The 18,474-nt window shown below is 40.7% G+C and overlaps 1 protein-coding gene across 5 annotated transcripts in view; it reads left to right on the top strand.

The window, feature by feature from the left end:
* The window catches only part of POU2F1 (POU class 2 homeobox 1), a 125,325-nt gene that overhangs the window by 58,390 nt on the left and 48,461 nt on the right, over positions 1 to 18,474 (top strand). For 3 of the 5 annotated variants that reach the window (XM_077293745.1, XM_077293741.1, XM_077293742.1), the window contains exons 2-4: positions 8,910 to 8,972; positions 11,303 to 11,403; positions 13,100 to 13,153. In XM_077293745.1, the coding sequence (XP_077149860.1) occupies positions 8,910 to 8,972; positions 11,303 to 11,403; positions 13,100 to 13,153 (218 nt within the window). The remainder of the gene's footprint in view (positions 1 to 8,909; positions 8,973 to 11,302; positions 11,404 to 13,099; positions 13,154 to 18,474) is intronic. The other 2 variants (XM_077293746.1, XM_077293744.1) reach the window with 1 other exon arrangement.

The following is an 18,474-nucleotide window of genomic DNA, read 5'->3' as shown; positions in this document are numbered from 1 at the left end:
ACCTGGAGCGTCGCCCTGTGAAAGATGAACCGTGTACAAGACCCGCAGAGAATAACTCCTCCATGTCCTGCGCTGGGGTCGTGGTGGGAACAGACAGCGGCCCCCTCATAGACCTCCCCTCATTATGGTGGGGTTAATATAGTGGAGGCCGTATTGATGAAGACATTAAATGGAAACTCAGGAGCAGGCGAGGCACAAATATAGCAACATAAATCTGTAATCTAGGCACTTAGGAGTAGCATTGCTCATATATCGCCATATTGTACTGTGGTCCTGTGTAAAATTATACTGCAGGGGAAACTTTATTTACTAAAACATACAATAATACTGCCCCTCTGTACAAGAATATAACTACTATAATACTGCCCCTATGTACAAGAATATAACTACTATAATACTGCTCCGATGTACAAGACTGTAACTACTATAATACTGCTCCTATGTACAAGAATATAACTACTATAATACTGCCCCTATATATAAGAAAATACTATAATACTGCCCCTATGTACAAGACTGTAACTACTATAATACTGCCCCCTATGTACAAGAATATAACTACTATAATACTGCCCCTATATACAAGAATATAACTACTATAATACTGCCCCTATGTACAAGAATATAACTACTATAATACTGCTCCTATGTACAAGAATATAACTACTATAATACTGCCCCCTATATATAAGAATATAACTACTATAATACTGCCCCTATGTACAAGACTGTAACTACTATAATACTGCTCCTATGTACAAGAATATAACTACTATAATACTGCCCCCTATATATAAGAATATAACTACTATAATACTGCCCCTATGTACAAGACTGTAACTACTATAATACTGCTCCTATGTACAAGAATATAACTACTATAATACTGCCCCCTATATATAAGAATATAACTACTATAATACTGCCCCTATGTACAAGACTGTAACTACTATAATACTGCTCCTATGTACAAGAATATAACTACTATAATACTGCCCCTATATATAAGAAAATAACTACTATAATACTGCCCCTATGTACAAGACTGTAACTACTATAATACTGCCCCTCTGTACAAGAATATAACTACTATAATACTGCCCCCTATATATAAGAATAGAACTAGTATAACTCCTATGTACAAGAGTATAACCTCTATAATACTGCCCCTCTGTACAAGAATATAACTACTATAATACTGCCCCTATATATAAGAATATAACTACTATAATACTGCCCCTATGTACAAGAATATAACTACTATAATACTGCCTCCTATGTACAAGAATATAACTACTATAATACTGCCCCTATGTGCAAGAATATAACTACTATAATACTGCCTCCTATGTACAAGAATATAACTGCTATAATACTGCTCCTATGTAACAGAATATAACTACTATAATACTGCTCCTATGTACCAGAATATAACTACTATAATATTGCTCCTATGTACCAGAATATAACTACTATAATACTGCTCCTCTGTACAAGAATATAACTACTATAATACTGCCCCTCTGTACAAGAATATAACTACTATAATACTGCTCCTCTGTACAAGAATATAACTACTATAATACTGCTCCTCTGTACAAGAATATAACTACTATAATACTGCCCCTCTGTACAAGAATATAACTACTATAATACTGCTCCTCTGTACAAGAATATAACAACTACTATAATACTGCCCCTCTGTACAAGAATATAACTACTATAATACTGCCCCCTATATATAAGAATATAACTACTATAATACTGCCCCCTATGTACAAGAATATAACTACTTTAATACTGCCTCCTATGTACAAGAATATAACTACTATAATACTGCTCCTATGTACAAGAATATAACTACTATAATACTGCCCCCTATATATAAGAATATAACTACTATAATACTGCCCCCTATGTACAAGAATATAACTACTTTAATACTGCCTCCTATGTACAAGAATATAACTACTATAATACTGCTCCTATGTACAAGAATATAACTACTATAATACTGCCACTGCCCCTATGTACAAGAATATAACTACTATAATACTGCTCCTATATACAAGAATATAACTACTATAATACTGCTCCTATATACAAGAATATAACTACTATAATACTGCTCCTATGTACAAGAATATAATTACTATAATACTGCCCCTATGTACAAGAATATAACTACTATAATACTGCCCCCTATATATAAGAATATAACTACTATAATACTGCTCCTATGTACAAGAATATAACTACTATAATACTGCCCCCTATATATAAGAATATAACTAGTATAACTCCTATGTACAAGAATATAACTACTATAATACTGCCTCTCTGTACAAGAATATAACTACTATAATACTGCCCCTATGTACAAGAATATAACTACTATAATACTGCCCCTCTGTACAAGAATATAACTACTATAATACTGCCTCCTATGTACAAGAATATAACTACTATAATACTGCTCCTATGTACAAGAATATAACTACTATAATACTGCCACTGCCCCTATGTACAAGAATATAACTACTATAATACTGCCTCCTATGTACAAGAATATAACTACTATAATACTGCCACTGCCCCTATGTACAAGAATATAACTACTATGATACTGCTCCTATATACAAGAATGTAACTACTATAATACTGCTCCTATGTACAAGAATATAACTACTATAATACTGCCCCCTATATATAAGAATATAACTACTATAATACTGCTCCTATGTACAAGAATATAACTACTATAATACTGCCCCTATATATAAGAATATAACTACTATAATACTGCCCCTATGTACAAGAATATAACTACTATAATACTGCCCCTATATATAAGAATATAACTACTATAATACTGCCCCTATATATAAGAATATAACTATTATAATACTGCCCCTCTGTACAAGAATATAACTACTATAATACTGCCCCCTATGTACAAGAATATAACTACTATAATACTGCCCCCTATGTACAAGAATATAACTACTATAATACTGCTTCTATGTACAAGAATATAACTACTATAATACTGCCCCTATGTACAAGAATATAACTACTATAATACTGCCCCCTATATATAAGAATATAACTATTATAATACTGCCCCTCTGTACAAGAATATAACTACTATAATACTGCCCCTCTGTACAAGAATATAACTACTATAATACTGCCCCTATGTACAAGAATATAACTACTATAATACTGCCCCTATGTACAAGAATATAACTACTATAATACTGCCCCTATGTACAAGAATATAACTACTATAATACTGCCCCTATGTACAAGAATATAACTACTATAATACTGCTCCTATGTACAAGAATATAACTACTATAATACTGCTCCTATGTACAAGAATATAACTACTATAATACTGCTCCTATGTACAAGAATATAACTACTATAATACTGCTCCTATGTACAAGAATATAACTACTATAATACTGCCCCCTATATATAAGAATATAACTATTATAATACTGCCCCTCTGTACAAGAATATAACTACTATAATACTGCCCCTCTGTACAAGAATATAACTACTATAATACTGCCCCTATATATAAGAATATAACTACTATAATACTGCCCCTATGTACAAGAATATAACTACTATAATACTGCCCCTATGTACAAGAATATAACTACTATAATACTGCTCCTATGTACAAGAATATAACTACTATAATACTGCTCCTATGTACAAGAATATAACTACTATAATACTGCTCCTATGTACAAGAATATAACTACTATAATACTGCTCCTATGTACAAGAATATAACTACTATAATACTGCCCTATGTACAAGAATATAACTACTATAATACTGCCCCTATGTACAAGAATATAACTACTATAATACTGCTCCTATGTACAAGAATATAACTACTATAATACTGCCCCCTATGTTCAAGAATATAACTACTATAATACCGCCTCCTATGTACAAGAATATAACTACTATAATACTGCTCCTATGTACAAGAATATAACTACTATAATACTGCCCCCTATATATAAGAATATAACTACTATAATACTGCCCCTATGTACAAGAATATAACTACTATAATACTGCCCCTATGTACAAGAATATAACTACTATAATACTGCTCCTATGTACAAGAATATAACTACTATAATACTGCTCCTATGTACAAGAATATAACTACTATAATACTGCTCCTATGTACAAGAATATAACTACTATAATACTGCTCCTATGTACAAGAATATAACTACTATAATACTGCCCTATGTACAAGAATATAACTACTATAATACTGCCCCTATGTACAAGAATATAACTACTATAATACTGCCCCCTATGTTCAAGAATATAACTACTATAATACCGCCTCCTATGTACAAGAATATAACTACTATAATACTGCTCCTATGTACAAGAATATAACTACTATAATACTGCCCCCTATATATAAGAATATAACTATTATAATACTGCCCCTCTGTACAAGAATATAACTACTATAATACTGCCCCTCTGTACAAGAATATAACTACTATAATACTGCCCCTATATATAAGAATATAACTACTATAATACGGCTCCTATGTACAAGAATATAACTACTATAATACTGCCCCTATGTACAAGAATATAACTACTATAATACTGCTCCTATGTACAAGAATATAACTACTATAATACTGCTCCTATGTACAAGAATATAACTACTATAATACTGCTCCTATGTACAAGAATATAACTACTATAATACTGCTCCTATGTACAAGAATATAACTACTATAATACTGCCCCTATGTACAAGAATATAACTACTATAATACTGCCCCTATGTACAAGAATATAACTACTATAATACTGCCCCTATGTACAAGAATATAACTACTATAATACTGCCCCTATGTACAAGAATATAACTACTATAATACTGCCCCCTATGAACAAGAATATAACTACTATAATACTGCTCCTATGTACAAGAATATAACTACTATAATACTGCTCCTATGTACAAGAATATAACTACTATAATACTGCTCCTATATACAAGAATATAACTACTATAATACTGCTCCTATGTACAAGAATATAACTACTATAATACTGCTCCTATATACAAGAATATAACTACTATAATACTGCCCCTATGTACAAGAATATAACTACTATAATACTGCTCCTATATACAAGAATATAACTACTATAATACTGCCTCTATGTACAGTGACAGTGAGCAGTAGGTAATGTGCAGTTGGGTCATTTCTGGGCCACTAGTGAAATTGTGATTCCCCATAGACCCGATTTCTAGTGAATATTAGGTATTTGTTATTACAACTTTCTCATATACTTTTGTTTTCATTTTTTTACCGTTTTCATCCTCTCCGCATGCTGTTGGGGAATGTGACTTATATTTGATGGCCTCCTGTTCAATGATTTCTCCCAGTTTTTTGTTGTTACACTTGGTTCCATCCTTGAGACTTTATCTACAGTTACGCTTTATAAAGTTTAGATTGCTGAGTTCCATTCTCACTTTACAACACTGCTGTGAATAGTTTCCTGGGTGCACACCTGCTACTTTCTGGAGTCATTTCGATAGTTGTGTGTCTGAATGCCGGAAGCCCTACTTTTCCATCCGAGCTGTTCATTTACTATAGAAGGGGGATGAACAAGTCACCACTATGGTTTCTGATCACGAGATGAATGACTGTAACCTCGCCCCATTCTACAAATATGTCGGTATATGGACACCAGTTATAACACAGGACTGCAGACATTATATTTGCACCTTCTCGCTGTTCCCTTTTTTATTTGCACCTTCTCGCTGTCCCCTTTTTTTTGCTCTTCTCACTGTCCCCTTTTTTATTTGCACCCGCTCGCTGCCCCCTTTTTTATTTGCACCCGCTCGCTGCCCCCTTTTTTATTTGCACCTTTTCACTGTCCCCTTTTTTATTTGCACCCGCTCACTGTGCTCTTTTTTTTATTTGCACCTTCTCGCTATCCCCACTTTTATTTGCACCTTCTCGCTGTCCCCTTTTTTATTTACACCTTCTCGCTGTCCCCTATTTTATTTGCACCCGCACGCTGATCCCTTTTTTATTTGCACCTTCTCGCTGTCCCCTCTTTTATTTGCACCTTCTCTCTGTCCCCTTTTTTATTTGCACCTTTTCGCTGTCCCCTTTTTTATTTGTACCTTCTCGCTGTTCCCTTTTTTATTTGCACCTTCTCGCTGTCCCCTTTTTTACTTGCATTTTCTCGCTGTCCCCTTTTTTACTTGCACCTTCTCGCTGTCCCCTTTTTTATTTGCATCTTCTCGCTGTCCCTTTTTTATTTGCTCTTCTCACTGTCCCCTTTTTTATTTGCACCCGCTCGCTGCCCCCTTTTTTTTATTTGCACCTGCTCGCTGTCCCCTTTTTTTTATTTGCACCTTCTCTTTATCCCCTTTTTTATTTGCACCTTCTCTCTATCCCCTTTTTTATTTGCACCTTCTCGCTCTCCCCTTTTGTTTGCATCTTTTCGCTGTCCCCTTTTTTATTTGCACCTTCTCGCTGTCCCCTTTTTTATTTGCATCTTTTCGCTGTCCCCTTTTTTATTTGCACCTTTTCGCTGTCCCCCTTTTTATTTGCACCTTTTCGCTGTCCCCTTTTTTATTTGTGCCTTCTCGCTGTCCCCTTTTTTATTTGCACCCGCACGCTGATCCCTTTTTTATTTGCACCTTCTCGCTGTCCCCTTTTATTTGCACCTTCTCTCTGTCCCCTTTTTTATTTGCACCTTTTCGCTGTCTCCTTTTTTATTTGCACTTTCTCGCTGTTCCCTTTTTTATTTGCACCTTCTCGCTGTCCCATTTTTTACTTGCACCTTCTCGCTGTCCCCTTTTTTACTTGCACCTTCTCGCTGTCCCCTTTTTTTATTTGCACCTTCTCGCTGTCCCCTTTTTTATTTGCACCCGCTCGCTGCCCCCTTTTTTTATTTGCACCCGCTCGCTGTCCCCTTTTTTTTATTTGCACCTTCTCTTTATCCCCTTTTTTATTTGCACCTTCTCTCTATCCCCTTTTTTATTTGCACCTTCTCGCTCTCCCCTTTTATTTGCATCTTTTCGCTGTCCCCTTTTTTATTTGCACCTTCTCGCTGTCCCCTTTTTTATTTGCATCTTTTCGCTGTCCCCTTTTTTATTTGCACCTTTTCGCTGTCCCCCTTTTTATTTGCACCTTTTCGCTGTCCCCTTTTTTATTTGTGCCTTCTCGCTGTCCCCTTTTTTATTTGCACCCGCACGCTGATCCCTTTTTTATTTGCACCTTCTCGCTGTCCCCTTTTATTTGCACCTTCTCTCTGTCCCCTTTTTTATTTGCACCTTTTCGCTGTCTCCTTTTTTATTTGCACTTTCTCGCTGTTCCCTTTTTTATTTGCACCTTCTCGCTGTCCCCTTTTTTACTTGCACCTTCTCGCTGTCCCCTTTTTTACTTGCACCTTCTCGCTGTCCCCTTTTTTTATTTGCACCTTCTCGCTGTCCCCTTTTTTATTTGCACCCGCTCGCTGCCCCCTTTTTTTATTTGCACCCGCTCGCTGTCCCCTTTTTTTTTATTTGCACCTTCTCTCTATCCCCTTTTTTATTTGCACCTTCTCTCTATCCCCTTTTTTATTTGCACCTTCTCGCTGTACCCTTTTTTATTTGCACCTTTTCGCTGTCCCCTTTTTTATTTGCACCTTCTCTTTATCCCCTTTTTTATTTGCACCTTCTCTCTATCTCATTTTTTATTTGCACCTTCTCGCTGTCCCCTTTTTTTTTTTATTTGCACCTTCTCTCTATCCCCTTTTTTATTTGCACCTTCTCTCTATCCAATTTTTTATTTGCACCTTCTCGCTGTCCCCTTTTTTATTTGCACCTTCTCGCTGTCCCCTTTTTTTTATTTGCACCTTTTCGCTGTCCCCTTTTTTATTTGCACCCACTCGATGGACTCCACCAATCTGAAAAACACGGTGGTCCTAATTGATGTGTGAATGAAGCGGACGTGGCGCGGCCTCCATCACTGAGGACATATATATATATATGACTGCTATATGGAGGGGTCCACGCTGCAGGCTCAGAGGGATTAGGTGCAGCCGGTAATTTGTGCTCCAAAAATAAAAGTTAGGGAAAAGCTGTGCATCAGTCTACACATCGCAGAAACAGACATTTGTACCAGATCGTTTCACACCAGCCCCGTAATTTCCACCGTCTAAAGTGACTGTGGCGAAATGGGCAAAACGTGCTCCCTGCAAACAGCGGAGGCCACAATCTGTTGTCCTGAATCCTGCGGCCGTTCTACGAAAACTAGGAAATTTCATTTCGATGCACAGTCACAATTTAGTTGTGAAAGGTAAAAATGATCGGCCCAGAGGCCGGGGGTGGTGGTGGGACATCTGCAGGGACGGGGGGCTCTGTGGAACCCCCTTTGAGTGGAGCGGAGGTCGAGCATGCACATAACTCCTACAATCATTGTCTTTGGAACTGCTGGGGATCGGCATGTGCAGCACTGGGTCATCCTCCGCCGTCCCTGAAAGATTTTTTTTATTTATTTTAGTTTTTGGGTTTTTTATGAGCCTCTTACACTTCACTCCCGTCCTATAACTGCCCCCTATGTTGTGACTGACGCTCTCCTCGGACCAGGAGACAATCTTAGAGTTATTGGCGGCTGTTACTTTCAGCAGCGCTTTAGCTTCATGTACAGACGTGGTGACGATAAGCTCTGCTATACAGCACACTGCATCTCCACTCTGCACAGACTTGCTCCCGGCCCGGCCCACCACACCACTGACTTCATTGGCTAATCTGTAGGCGTTGATTTATTTTTATTGTTCATCTGAGAATTTTTAATTTTATTCTTTTCAATTCATTTTTTTTTCTTTCTCTTCAGATGCAAGAATGAACAATCCGTCAGAAAACAGTAAATCAGCAGAGAGCGGAGATGGACACGCAGGTATTACTGTGGTGGTCCGCACTCGCCCTCCTCGCAGGGGGCACACTTATTCTTCAGATCATCACCTCCTAGATTGGGGAGGGCCATTATTCCAACTTGTGGTTTATGATGTGGAAACACAGGGGCTGAGGACCAGCACAGTGTATTTCATGGACCTGTCATTGGGGCGGATAGTTGGCGACCTCTGACCTGTGTAGAAGACAGTCCCTGTAACGTGTGTCCTGTCAGGCCATGAGGGGTTAATAATAATAATCCCCCAATCTGGATATTAACCAAAGTATTGATCTCCTTATTCGCCATGTAATTCTGCACGTTCTTGCGAAATACTGTATGTGTGGTTTCCACTGCGCTAATGGTTCTCTATGCACCCTGTTAGCGCTGTGCACTTGCTCGCTATCCCCATTTTTTTTGCACTTGCTCACTGTTCTGTTTTCTTTTTGCACCTGCTCACTTTTCTCTTTTCCATCTCTTACCTTACTGTTTTTTTTTTTGCTCCCGCCTCGCCGTCCTCTTGTTTTGCCCCCCCCCCCCCCCGGCTCGCTGTTCCCTTGTTTTGCTCCCGCCTCGCTGTCCTCTTGCTTTGCTCCCGCCTCGCTGTCCTCCTGTTTTGCTCCCCGCCTCGCTGTCTTCTTGTTTTGCCCCCGGCTCGCTGTCTTCTTGTTTTGCCCCCGGCTCGCTGTCTTCTTGTTTTGCCCCCGCCTCGCTGTCCCCTTGTTTTGCTCCCCGGCTCGCTGTCCCCTTGTTTTGCTCCCCGGCTCGCTGTCCCCTTGTTTTGCCTCCCCAGTTCGCTGTCCCCTTGTTTTGCCTCCCCAGCTCGCTGTCCCCTTGTTTTGCCTCCCCAGCTCGCTGTCCCCTTGTTTTGCCTCCCCAGCTCGCTGTCCCCTTGTTTTGCCTCCCCCCCCCCCGGCTCGCTGTCCCCTTGTTTTGCCCCCCCCCCCCCGGCTCGCTGTCCCCTTGTTTAGCCAACCAACCACCCCCCCCCCCCCCCCCGGGCTTGCTGTCCCCTTGTTTTGATTACACCCCCCCCTGGCTCGATGTCCCCTTGTTTTTGTTCTCCCCCGGCTCGCCTTCCCCTTGTTTTGTTCTCCCCCGGCTCACCTTCTCACCTTCCCCTTGTTTTGGGGCCCCCCCAGCTCGCCGTCCCCTTGTTTTGCCACCCCGGCTCTCTGTCCCCTTGTTTTGCCACCCCGGCTCGCTGTCCCCTTGTTTTGCCACCCCGGCTCGCTGTCCCCTTGTTTTGCCCCTGGCTCGCCGTCTCCTTGTTTTGCCCCCTGGCTCGCCATCCCCTTGTTTTACCCCCCCCCCCCCCCCGCCTCGCTGTCCCCTTGTTTTGCCCCCTCGGCTCGCTGTCCCCTTGTTTTGCCCCTGGCTCGCCGTCTCCTTGTTTTGCCCCCTGGCTCGCCATCCCCTTGTTTTACCCCCCCCCCCCCCCCCGCCTCGCCATCCCCTTGTTTTACCCCCCCCCCCCCCCCCCCCCCCGGCTCGCCTTCCCCTTGTTTTGTTCTCCCCCGGCTCGCCTTCCCCTTGTTTTGGGCCCCCCAGCTCGCTATCCCCTTGTTTTGCCCCCCAGCTCGCCATCCCCTTGTTTTGCCCCCTCGGCTCGCCGTCCCCTTGTTTTGCTCCCTCGGCTCGCCGTCCCCTTGCTTTGCCCCTGGCTCGCCGTCTCCTTGTTTTGCCCCCTGGCTCGCCATCCCCTTGTTTTACCCCCCCTCCCGGCTCGCCGTCCCCTTGTTTTGCCCCCCTCGGCTCGCCGTCCCCTTGTTTTGACCCCGGCTCGCTGTCCCCTTGTTTTGGGGCCCCCCCAGCTCGCCATCCCCTTGTTTTGCCCCCCACCCCGGCTCGCTGTCCCCTTGTTTTGCCCCCTCGGCTCGCTGTCCCCTTGTTTTGCCCCCTCGGCTCGCTGTCCCCTTGTTTTTCCCCCTGGCTCGCCGTCCCCTTGTTTTGCCCCCTGGCTCGCCATCCCCTTGTTTTACCCCCCCCTCCCGGCTCGCCGTCCCCTTGTTTTGCCCCCTCGGCTCGCTGTCCCCTTGTTTTGCCCCCTCGGCTCGCTGTCCCCTTCTTTTACCCCCCCCTCCCGGCTCGCCGTCCCCTTGTTTTGCCCCCTCGGCTCGCTGTCCCCTTGTTTTGCCCCCCTCGGCTCACTGTCCCCTTGTTTTGCCCCTGGCTCGCTGTCCCCTTGTTTTGCCCCCGGACTTGCTGTCCCTTCACACCCCTTTTTGCACAGTGATGCTCTCCCGATTTTTGCTGGTTTGCACTCACCCGCTCGCTCCCTAATTCTCTGGAACTTGACTCCGCAGAGCAAAGTGTCACTATTTTCCTTGTATTTGCAGGCACACAAACAAATGGTCTGGACTTTCAAAAGCAACCGGTGCCTGTGGGGCCGGCCATTTCATCAGCCCAGGCACAGGCCTTCCTCGGACATCTCCACCAGGTGAGAGCGCGGCCCGTGCAGGTAGAGCGTGGGAGGAACGCCCGCGGCGTGTTCCCAAAACACAGAGCACAACTATGGGAGTGAAGCTCCCTCCGTCGTACAGTCCACCATGTGTCAGCTGTGGAGTCTCCATGTTACATCTTGGCGTCTGTGTTTCTGTTTTCATTTTATCTCTGCAGCTTTTTTTTTTTTTTTTTTAACATAGAAACAGTCAGCAAGTTGCTGTTGATGAATCTGTGATTTTTCTTGTTGATGGTTTCCAGTTGAGAAAAAGCCGACAGAACAAGTGTAAACAATCAGTATTGGGTTGAATCTGTGCGGACTACAAAGCCATTGTTTTCCGAGGTTGGAGCTTAATTTACAACTACAAGTGCTGTTAAAAAGACTGCCCTGGTTGTCCTCTACTAAGCTCCGCCGGCTGTGAGGATACCATATTCCTACTTCTCATTTCCACCACTTTCAATCTCTGTCATCATCGGCATATTACAAGAGCGCAGTCAGCGTAGGGTTACGTGATGACCGGAGTTCTTCTTTAAACCTTGAAGATTACCCTCATGCTTTTCTCTTGAACTTCCAGTCCAGGCCGGACTGTGCCAAGGGGTCAAACAGGTTTTTGGTTTTGTCAGGCCAGCAGCAAAGCCTCTGCAATACGTAGCAAAAGAGCCAAGAAAATGCCTTCTATAGGGGGATTTAGGACTGGATTACATTATCGGCTGCCAGAGGGGGAAGGAGATTGATTCTGTCCAGAAACCTGATTAGCGGAAGCAAAAATAGTTGTTGTTTTTTTAATACAATGAACATTACTTTTAAAAACACGAAGGACTTTAGGGATGAAAATGAGTTATGGGATAACCCACTTTAATGACCACTGTCCAGATATTGATGTGTGTACGGCCGGCTTCAGAAATCTGAGTTATTGACGGACCCCATTTCAAAGGTGTTATCCTATTGCTTCAAAAGCCGACAGACCTGGCAGGTATCGTCCTGATCATTAGTAATGGATGCTCACGCAACTCTTCCTTAGTCTCAGTTGGCCTGCCATCGATGCAACGTCAATATTCGTCCCATATACCAGGTGATGATGTCATCGTGTGGTGATGTCATCATACGATCCCTTTCCTTTGGTGTTCGATAAAGGATCAAACATGGGGTCGCTGACACCCAGTCCACAATTTGACGGAAAGAGGGAAGATTTAACCTCCCAAGTGCCAGAAAATGCAGCCTTATAAAAGCAAATATGGTCGACAGGAAGTAACTTTCTGCCTGTATGCACAGAAAGGCCTCCACCTTGCTTACTGGATGCTACATAATGTGTGAAGCCCACCCAGTGATAGAATATACAGATTCGTTATATGTGATAATATCGGCTAGTTACTATTGAATCCCTGATTTTGCCTTTTTTATTTCTCCACTAAATGACCATTTTATAAATATGCGCTTACGTGGCTTAAAAAAATGGCGCCATTAATGACCACAGGTTGTGTCTGGTACTGCACTTCTCTGAATTATAGTAAATGGAACTGAACTGTAATACCCGACACCGCCTGTACAATATGGTGGCGCTATGATTTGGTGGTGTTTTTTTTATATTATTTACGGGGTATAGTACTGTCTATAGTCACATTATAATACCCAAGCCACTGTACGTTTAACTCTATGCGAGCCAAGCCCTGACTGTGTTTGCGCTGTATTCTAGGTCCAGCTCGCTGGCACGAGTTTACAGGCCGCTGCACAGTGCTTAAATGTACAGGTAAGCATCGTAGTGGCGCTCGCTGGGGGTCCGCCATTTTTGCTGGAGCGCGAGTGCCTTAATCTTGTACCGGTGGCTTCAGCTCACAGCACATTGGTGCTGATTGCAGAATGTCAGGATGTGCCGGAGTTGGCTTGGTTTTTTTTCTGGAGTCTATACCGCAGAGGCAGATCATAAAGCTTCTTCAGTGGGCCCATAGAGAGAGAATGCTCTACGTTTGTCCATCAGCTTGGCACCAGGAGTTGTAGTTTATTAGAAGATCTATCTCTTGTTCAAAAAAACCTTCTAATAAAGCCCATGGTCGCCTGATTCTGACACTCTTTTCCGATTTTCTCTGTGTCGCTCCATTGCAGAGATATCCACATTTGTCTCTTATGGAGAGCAGTATGAGAAATCTCTGCTTGTAGTGGAACTGAGCGTTTCTTCAGAGTCTTCTCTGAGGTCGTGTGCTTATTCAGATGCAGCCAATCACAGCTATCAGTCTCAGAGGCTGCTGGGCTATGATTGGCAGCATGCAGAAGCGTAGAGTCAAAGTGCACGCCCCCAGAGAAGACTCTGTGAAATCTCTCCTTGAAGTGCAACTTGGCTTTTTTTTATTTTTATACTTTGCTCCTGAAGAAACAAATGCAAATATCTCTGCAATGGAGTGACGCAGCGTAAAATGGAACAGATCATCAGAATCGGGGGAATCACAGGGATTATTATAAGGTATTTAACTTTAAAAGAAGACCGGTCATAGTTTGTTTCTTTTGTTTGTTTTTTTAAGGGTTATTGCCTATCCATCCTTACTGATCTCTGAGTGACCAACTGCGTGACCCACCACCGCACCTCCGGTAATCCTACAATTATGGCACCAAAATTAAGTAATAGTCAGTTGCACAGGACTACGGGACCACCAGCGGTGGCAGAGTACAGCGCTACCTACGTCTTTTCCAGTCCTATAGACCGAATGAACATACTTGGCCTTCTCGGCATTTTTTACGGGACATTTCTGATCCCTTTTTTCGGGATTGGTCAGGTGTTGGCGGCCTAGTAATCAACACGTCATCATTGTGGGCAGGTGAGACCATTCCTTTAGAGGTCATGGACTAACCTCTCGTTACCCCGGTAGCCCACTTTCATCTTTGCCATTGAACATGGGTGTGCCATTGCTAGCGAACACGGCACACCCTACCATAAAACTCCGGAGCCAGGTTCTGCCTTCCTCTATACCACTCCACTAAGGGGAACTCTCCCGAAATGCAGTGATATTTCCCGTATTCCAATATTTTGTCATCCCGCGAATGGTAGCCATGTTAGTAGTCACCCGCTGTCGGGTATGCCAACGCTGAAGACATGTCCTTCTCCTCTCACGCAGTTTTCTTTTGTGAGCGCTCATCTGCAAACATTGGCGAGTGGGGGGGCTGCATACCAAGAGTCCTGACGACCCCTCTCTTGGTTTTACTGCCACACGTCGGTCAACCAGGGCCCCCAACACTGTTTTCCCATTAGTCACCACTTAGGCAAACAGGCGTCAATGCCGTTGCAGAACCGAAACCCCGAGAAGGTAAACGGAGCCCCTGCGATCAGTCGTCGGGAGAGGTCGCTCGTTGTTTGGCCTAGGACACGGCCGACTCTTCTCTTACCTATCTGCCAACGAGGCCTTTAATGGACGACAATGGATTCTGATCACCCCCCCCCAACGGCGCTGAGAGGAAGGTAGAGCCGGCCATGCGGAGGGGGCCGAGCCGTTACTATGCAGCGACGGTGACCTTCCATTTCCAGTGAAAGAAGCTTGAAAATTGTCTGTCGTTGCCATGGTAAAACTTTTTTTTTTTGTCATCCCCCCCCTCCACCACGTCAAGAGGGATGTTGGCAAACAGGCAGCATCTCCGGAGCGCAATGTTTACCGTCCTGCGCTGTAATTATCTCCGAATGACTGGCAGAATTAATCAGAGCTTTATGTTAATTAGCCGTCTCTGCAGTCCCTGAAACAGGTGGTGGAAAATATGCAAATTAATGCAGGATTCAAATGCTCGGCCTAATTACCATAAAACGCACGCACCCGAGCGCTCCTCTCTGTCCCCGTCATCTATCCTCATGACTACAGAATTTCACTCAGACCTGTGACTACTCCCATTCGCACCGTCTATCCATATGCAACTATGCAATAACGCCGCAGTTTATTGTTTCCTGTTATAAACGATAATGGTGATGTTCATTTACACGATTATCGCGATGATCGCCGGCAGTAATATAAAGTAATTTAAGTATTTAAGTAATATAAAATCGAATCAGCTACCATAATACTGCCCCTATATACAAGAATATAACTGCTATAATACTGCTCCTATGTACAAGAATATAACTACTATAATACTGTCCCTATGTACAAGAATATAATTACTATAATACTGCCCCTATGTACAAGGATAGAACTACTATAATACTGCCCCTATGTACAAGAATATAACTACTATAATACTGTCCCTATGTACAAGAATATAATTACTATAATACTGCCCCTATGTACAAGAATATAACTGCTATAATACTGCTCCTATGTACAAGAATATAACTACTATAATACTGCTCCTATGTACAAGAATATAACTACTATAATACTGCCCCTATGTACAAGAATATAACTAGTATAATACTGCTCCTATACACAAGAATATAACTACTATAATACTGCCCCTATGTACAAGAATATAACTAGTATAATACTGCTCCTATGTACAAGAATATAACTGCTATAATACTGCTCCTATACACAAGAATATAACTACTATAATACTGCCCCTATGTACAAGAATATAACTACTATAATACTGCCCCTATGTACAAGAATATAACTACTATAATACTGCCCCTATGTACAAGAATATAACTACTATAATACTGCTCCTATGTACAAGAATATAACTACTATAATACTGCCCCTATGTACAAGAATATAACTACTATAATACTGTCCCTATGTACAAGAATATAACTACTATAATACTGTCCCTATGTACAAGAATATAACTACTATAATACTGCTCCTATGTACAAGAATATAACTACTATAATACTGCCCCTATGTACAAAAGTATAACTGCTGTAATACTGCTCCTATGTACAAGAATATAACTACTATAATACTGCTCCTATGTACAAGAACATAACTACTATAATACTGCTCCTATGTAAAAGAATATAACTACTATAATACTGCCCCCATGTACAAGAATAGAACTATATAATACTGCCTCCTATGTACAAGAATAGAACTACTATAATACTGCTCCTATGTACAAGAATATAACTACTATAATACTGCCCCTATGTACAAGAATATAACTACTATAATACTGCCCCTATGTACAAGAATATAACTACTATAATACTGCCCCTATGTACAAGAATATAACTACTATAATACTGCTCCCTATGTACAAAATATAACTACTATAAGACTGCCCATATGTACAAGAATATAACTACTATAATACTGCTCCTATGTACAAGAATATAACTACTATAATACTGCTCCTATGTACAAGAATATAACTACTATAATACTTCCCCTATGTACAAGAATATAACTACTATAATACTGCCCCTATGTACAAGAATATAACTACTATAATACTGCCCCTATGTACAAGAATATAACTACTATAATACTGCCCCTATGTACAAGAATATAACTACAATAATACTGCTCCTATGTACAAGAATATAACTACTATAATACTGCCCCTATGTACAAGAATATAGCTACTATAATACTGCTCCTAGGTACAAGAATATAACTACTATAATACTGCCCCTATGTACAAGAATATAACTACTATAATACTGTCCCTATGTACAAGAATATAACTACTATAATACTGCCCCTATGTACAAGAATATAACTACGATAATACTGCTCCTATGTACAAGAATATAACTACTATAATACTGCCCCTATGTACAAGAATATAGCTACTATAATACTGCTTCTATGTACAAGAATATAACTACTATAATACTGCTCCTATGCACAAGAATATATCTACTATAATACTGCTTCTATGTACAAGAATATAACTACTATAATACTGCCCCTATGTACAAGAATATATCTACTATAATACTGCTTCTATGTACAAGAATATAACTACTATAATACTGCCCCTATGTACAAGAATATAACTACTATAATACTGCCCCTATGTACAAGAATATAACTACTATAATACTGCCCCTATGTACAAGAATATAACTACAATAATACTGCTCCTATGTACAAGAATATAACTACTATAATACTGCCCCTATGTACAAGAATATAGCTACTATAATACTGCTCCTAGGTACAAGAATATAACTACTATAATACTGCCCCTATGTACAAGAATATAACTACTATAATACTGCCCCTATGTACAAGAATATAACTACTATAATACTGCCCCTATGTACAAGAATATAACTACGATAATACTGCTCCTATGTACAAGAATATAACTACTATAATACTGCCCCTATGTACAAGAATATAACTACTATAATACTGCCCCTATGTACAAGAATATAACTACTATAATACTGCTTCTATGTACAAGAATATAACTACTATAATACTGCCCTTATGTACAAGAATATAACTACTATAATACTGCTCCTATGTACAAGAATATAACTACTATAATACTGCCCCTATGTACAAGAATATATCTACTATAATACTGCTTCTATGTACAAGAATATAACTACTATAATACTGCCCCTATGTACAAGAATATAACTACTATAATACTGCTTCTATGTACAAGAATATAACTACTATAATACTGCCCCTATGTACAAGAATATATCTACTATAATACTGCTTCTATGTACAAGAATATAACTACTATAATACTGCCCCTATGTACAAGAATATAACTACTATAATACTGCTTCTATGTACAAGAATATAACTACTATAATACTGCCCCTATGTACAAGAATATAACTACTATAATACTGTTCCTATGTACAGGAATATAACTACTATAATACTGCCCCTATGTACAAGAATATATCTACTATAATACTGCTTCTATGTACAAGAATATAACTACTATAATACTGCCCCTATGTACAAGAATATAACTACTATAATACTGCTCCTATGTACAAGAATATAACTACTATAATACTGCTATGTACAAGAATATAACTACTATAATACTGCCCCTATGTACAAGAATATATCTACTATAATACTGCTTCTATGTACAAGAATATAACTACTATAATACTGCTCCTATGTACAAGAATATAACTACTATAATACTGCTCCTATGTACAAGAATATAACT

Source organism: Ranitomeya variabilis, chromosome 3 (genome assembly GCF_051348905.1).
Source record: "Ranitomeya variabilis isolate aRanVar5 chromosome 3, aRanVar5.hap1, whole genome shotgun sequence".
In the NCBI taxonomy this organism is placed as follows: domain Eukaryota; kingdom Metazoa; phylum Chordata; class Amphibia; order Anura; family Dendrobatidae; genus Ranitomeya; species Ranitomeya variabilis.
This window is presented reverse-complemented; position numbering and strand designations above follow the sequence as displayed.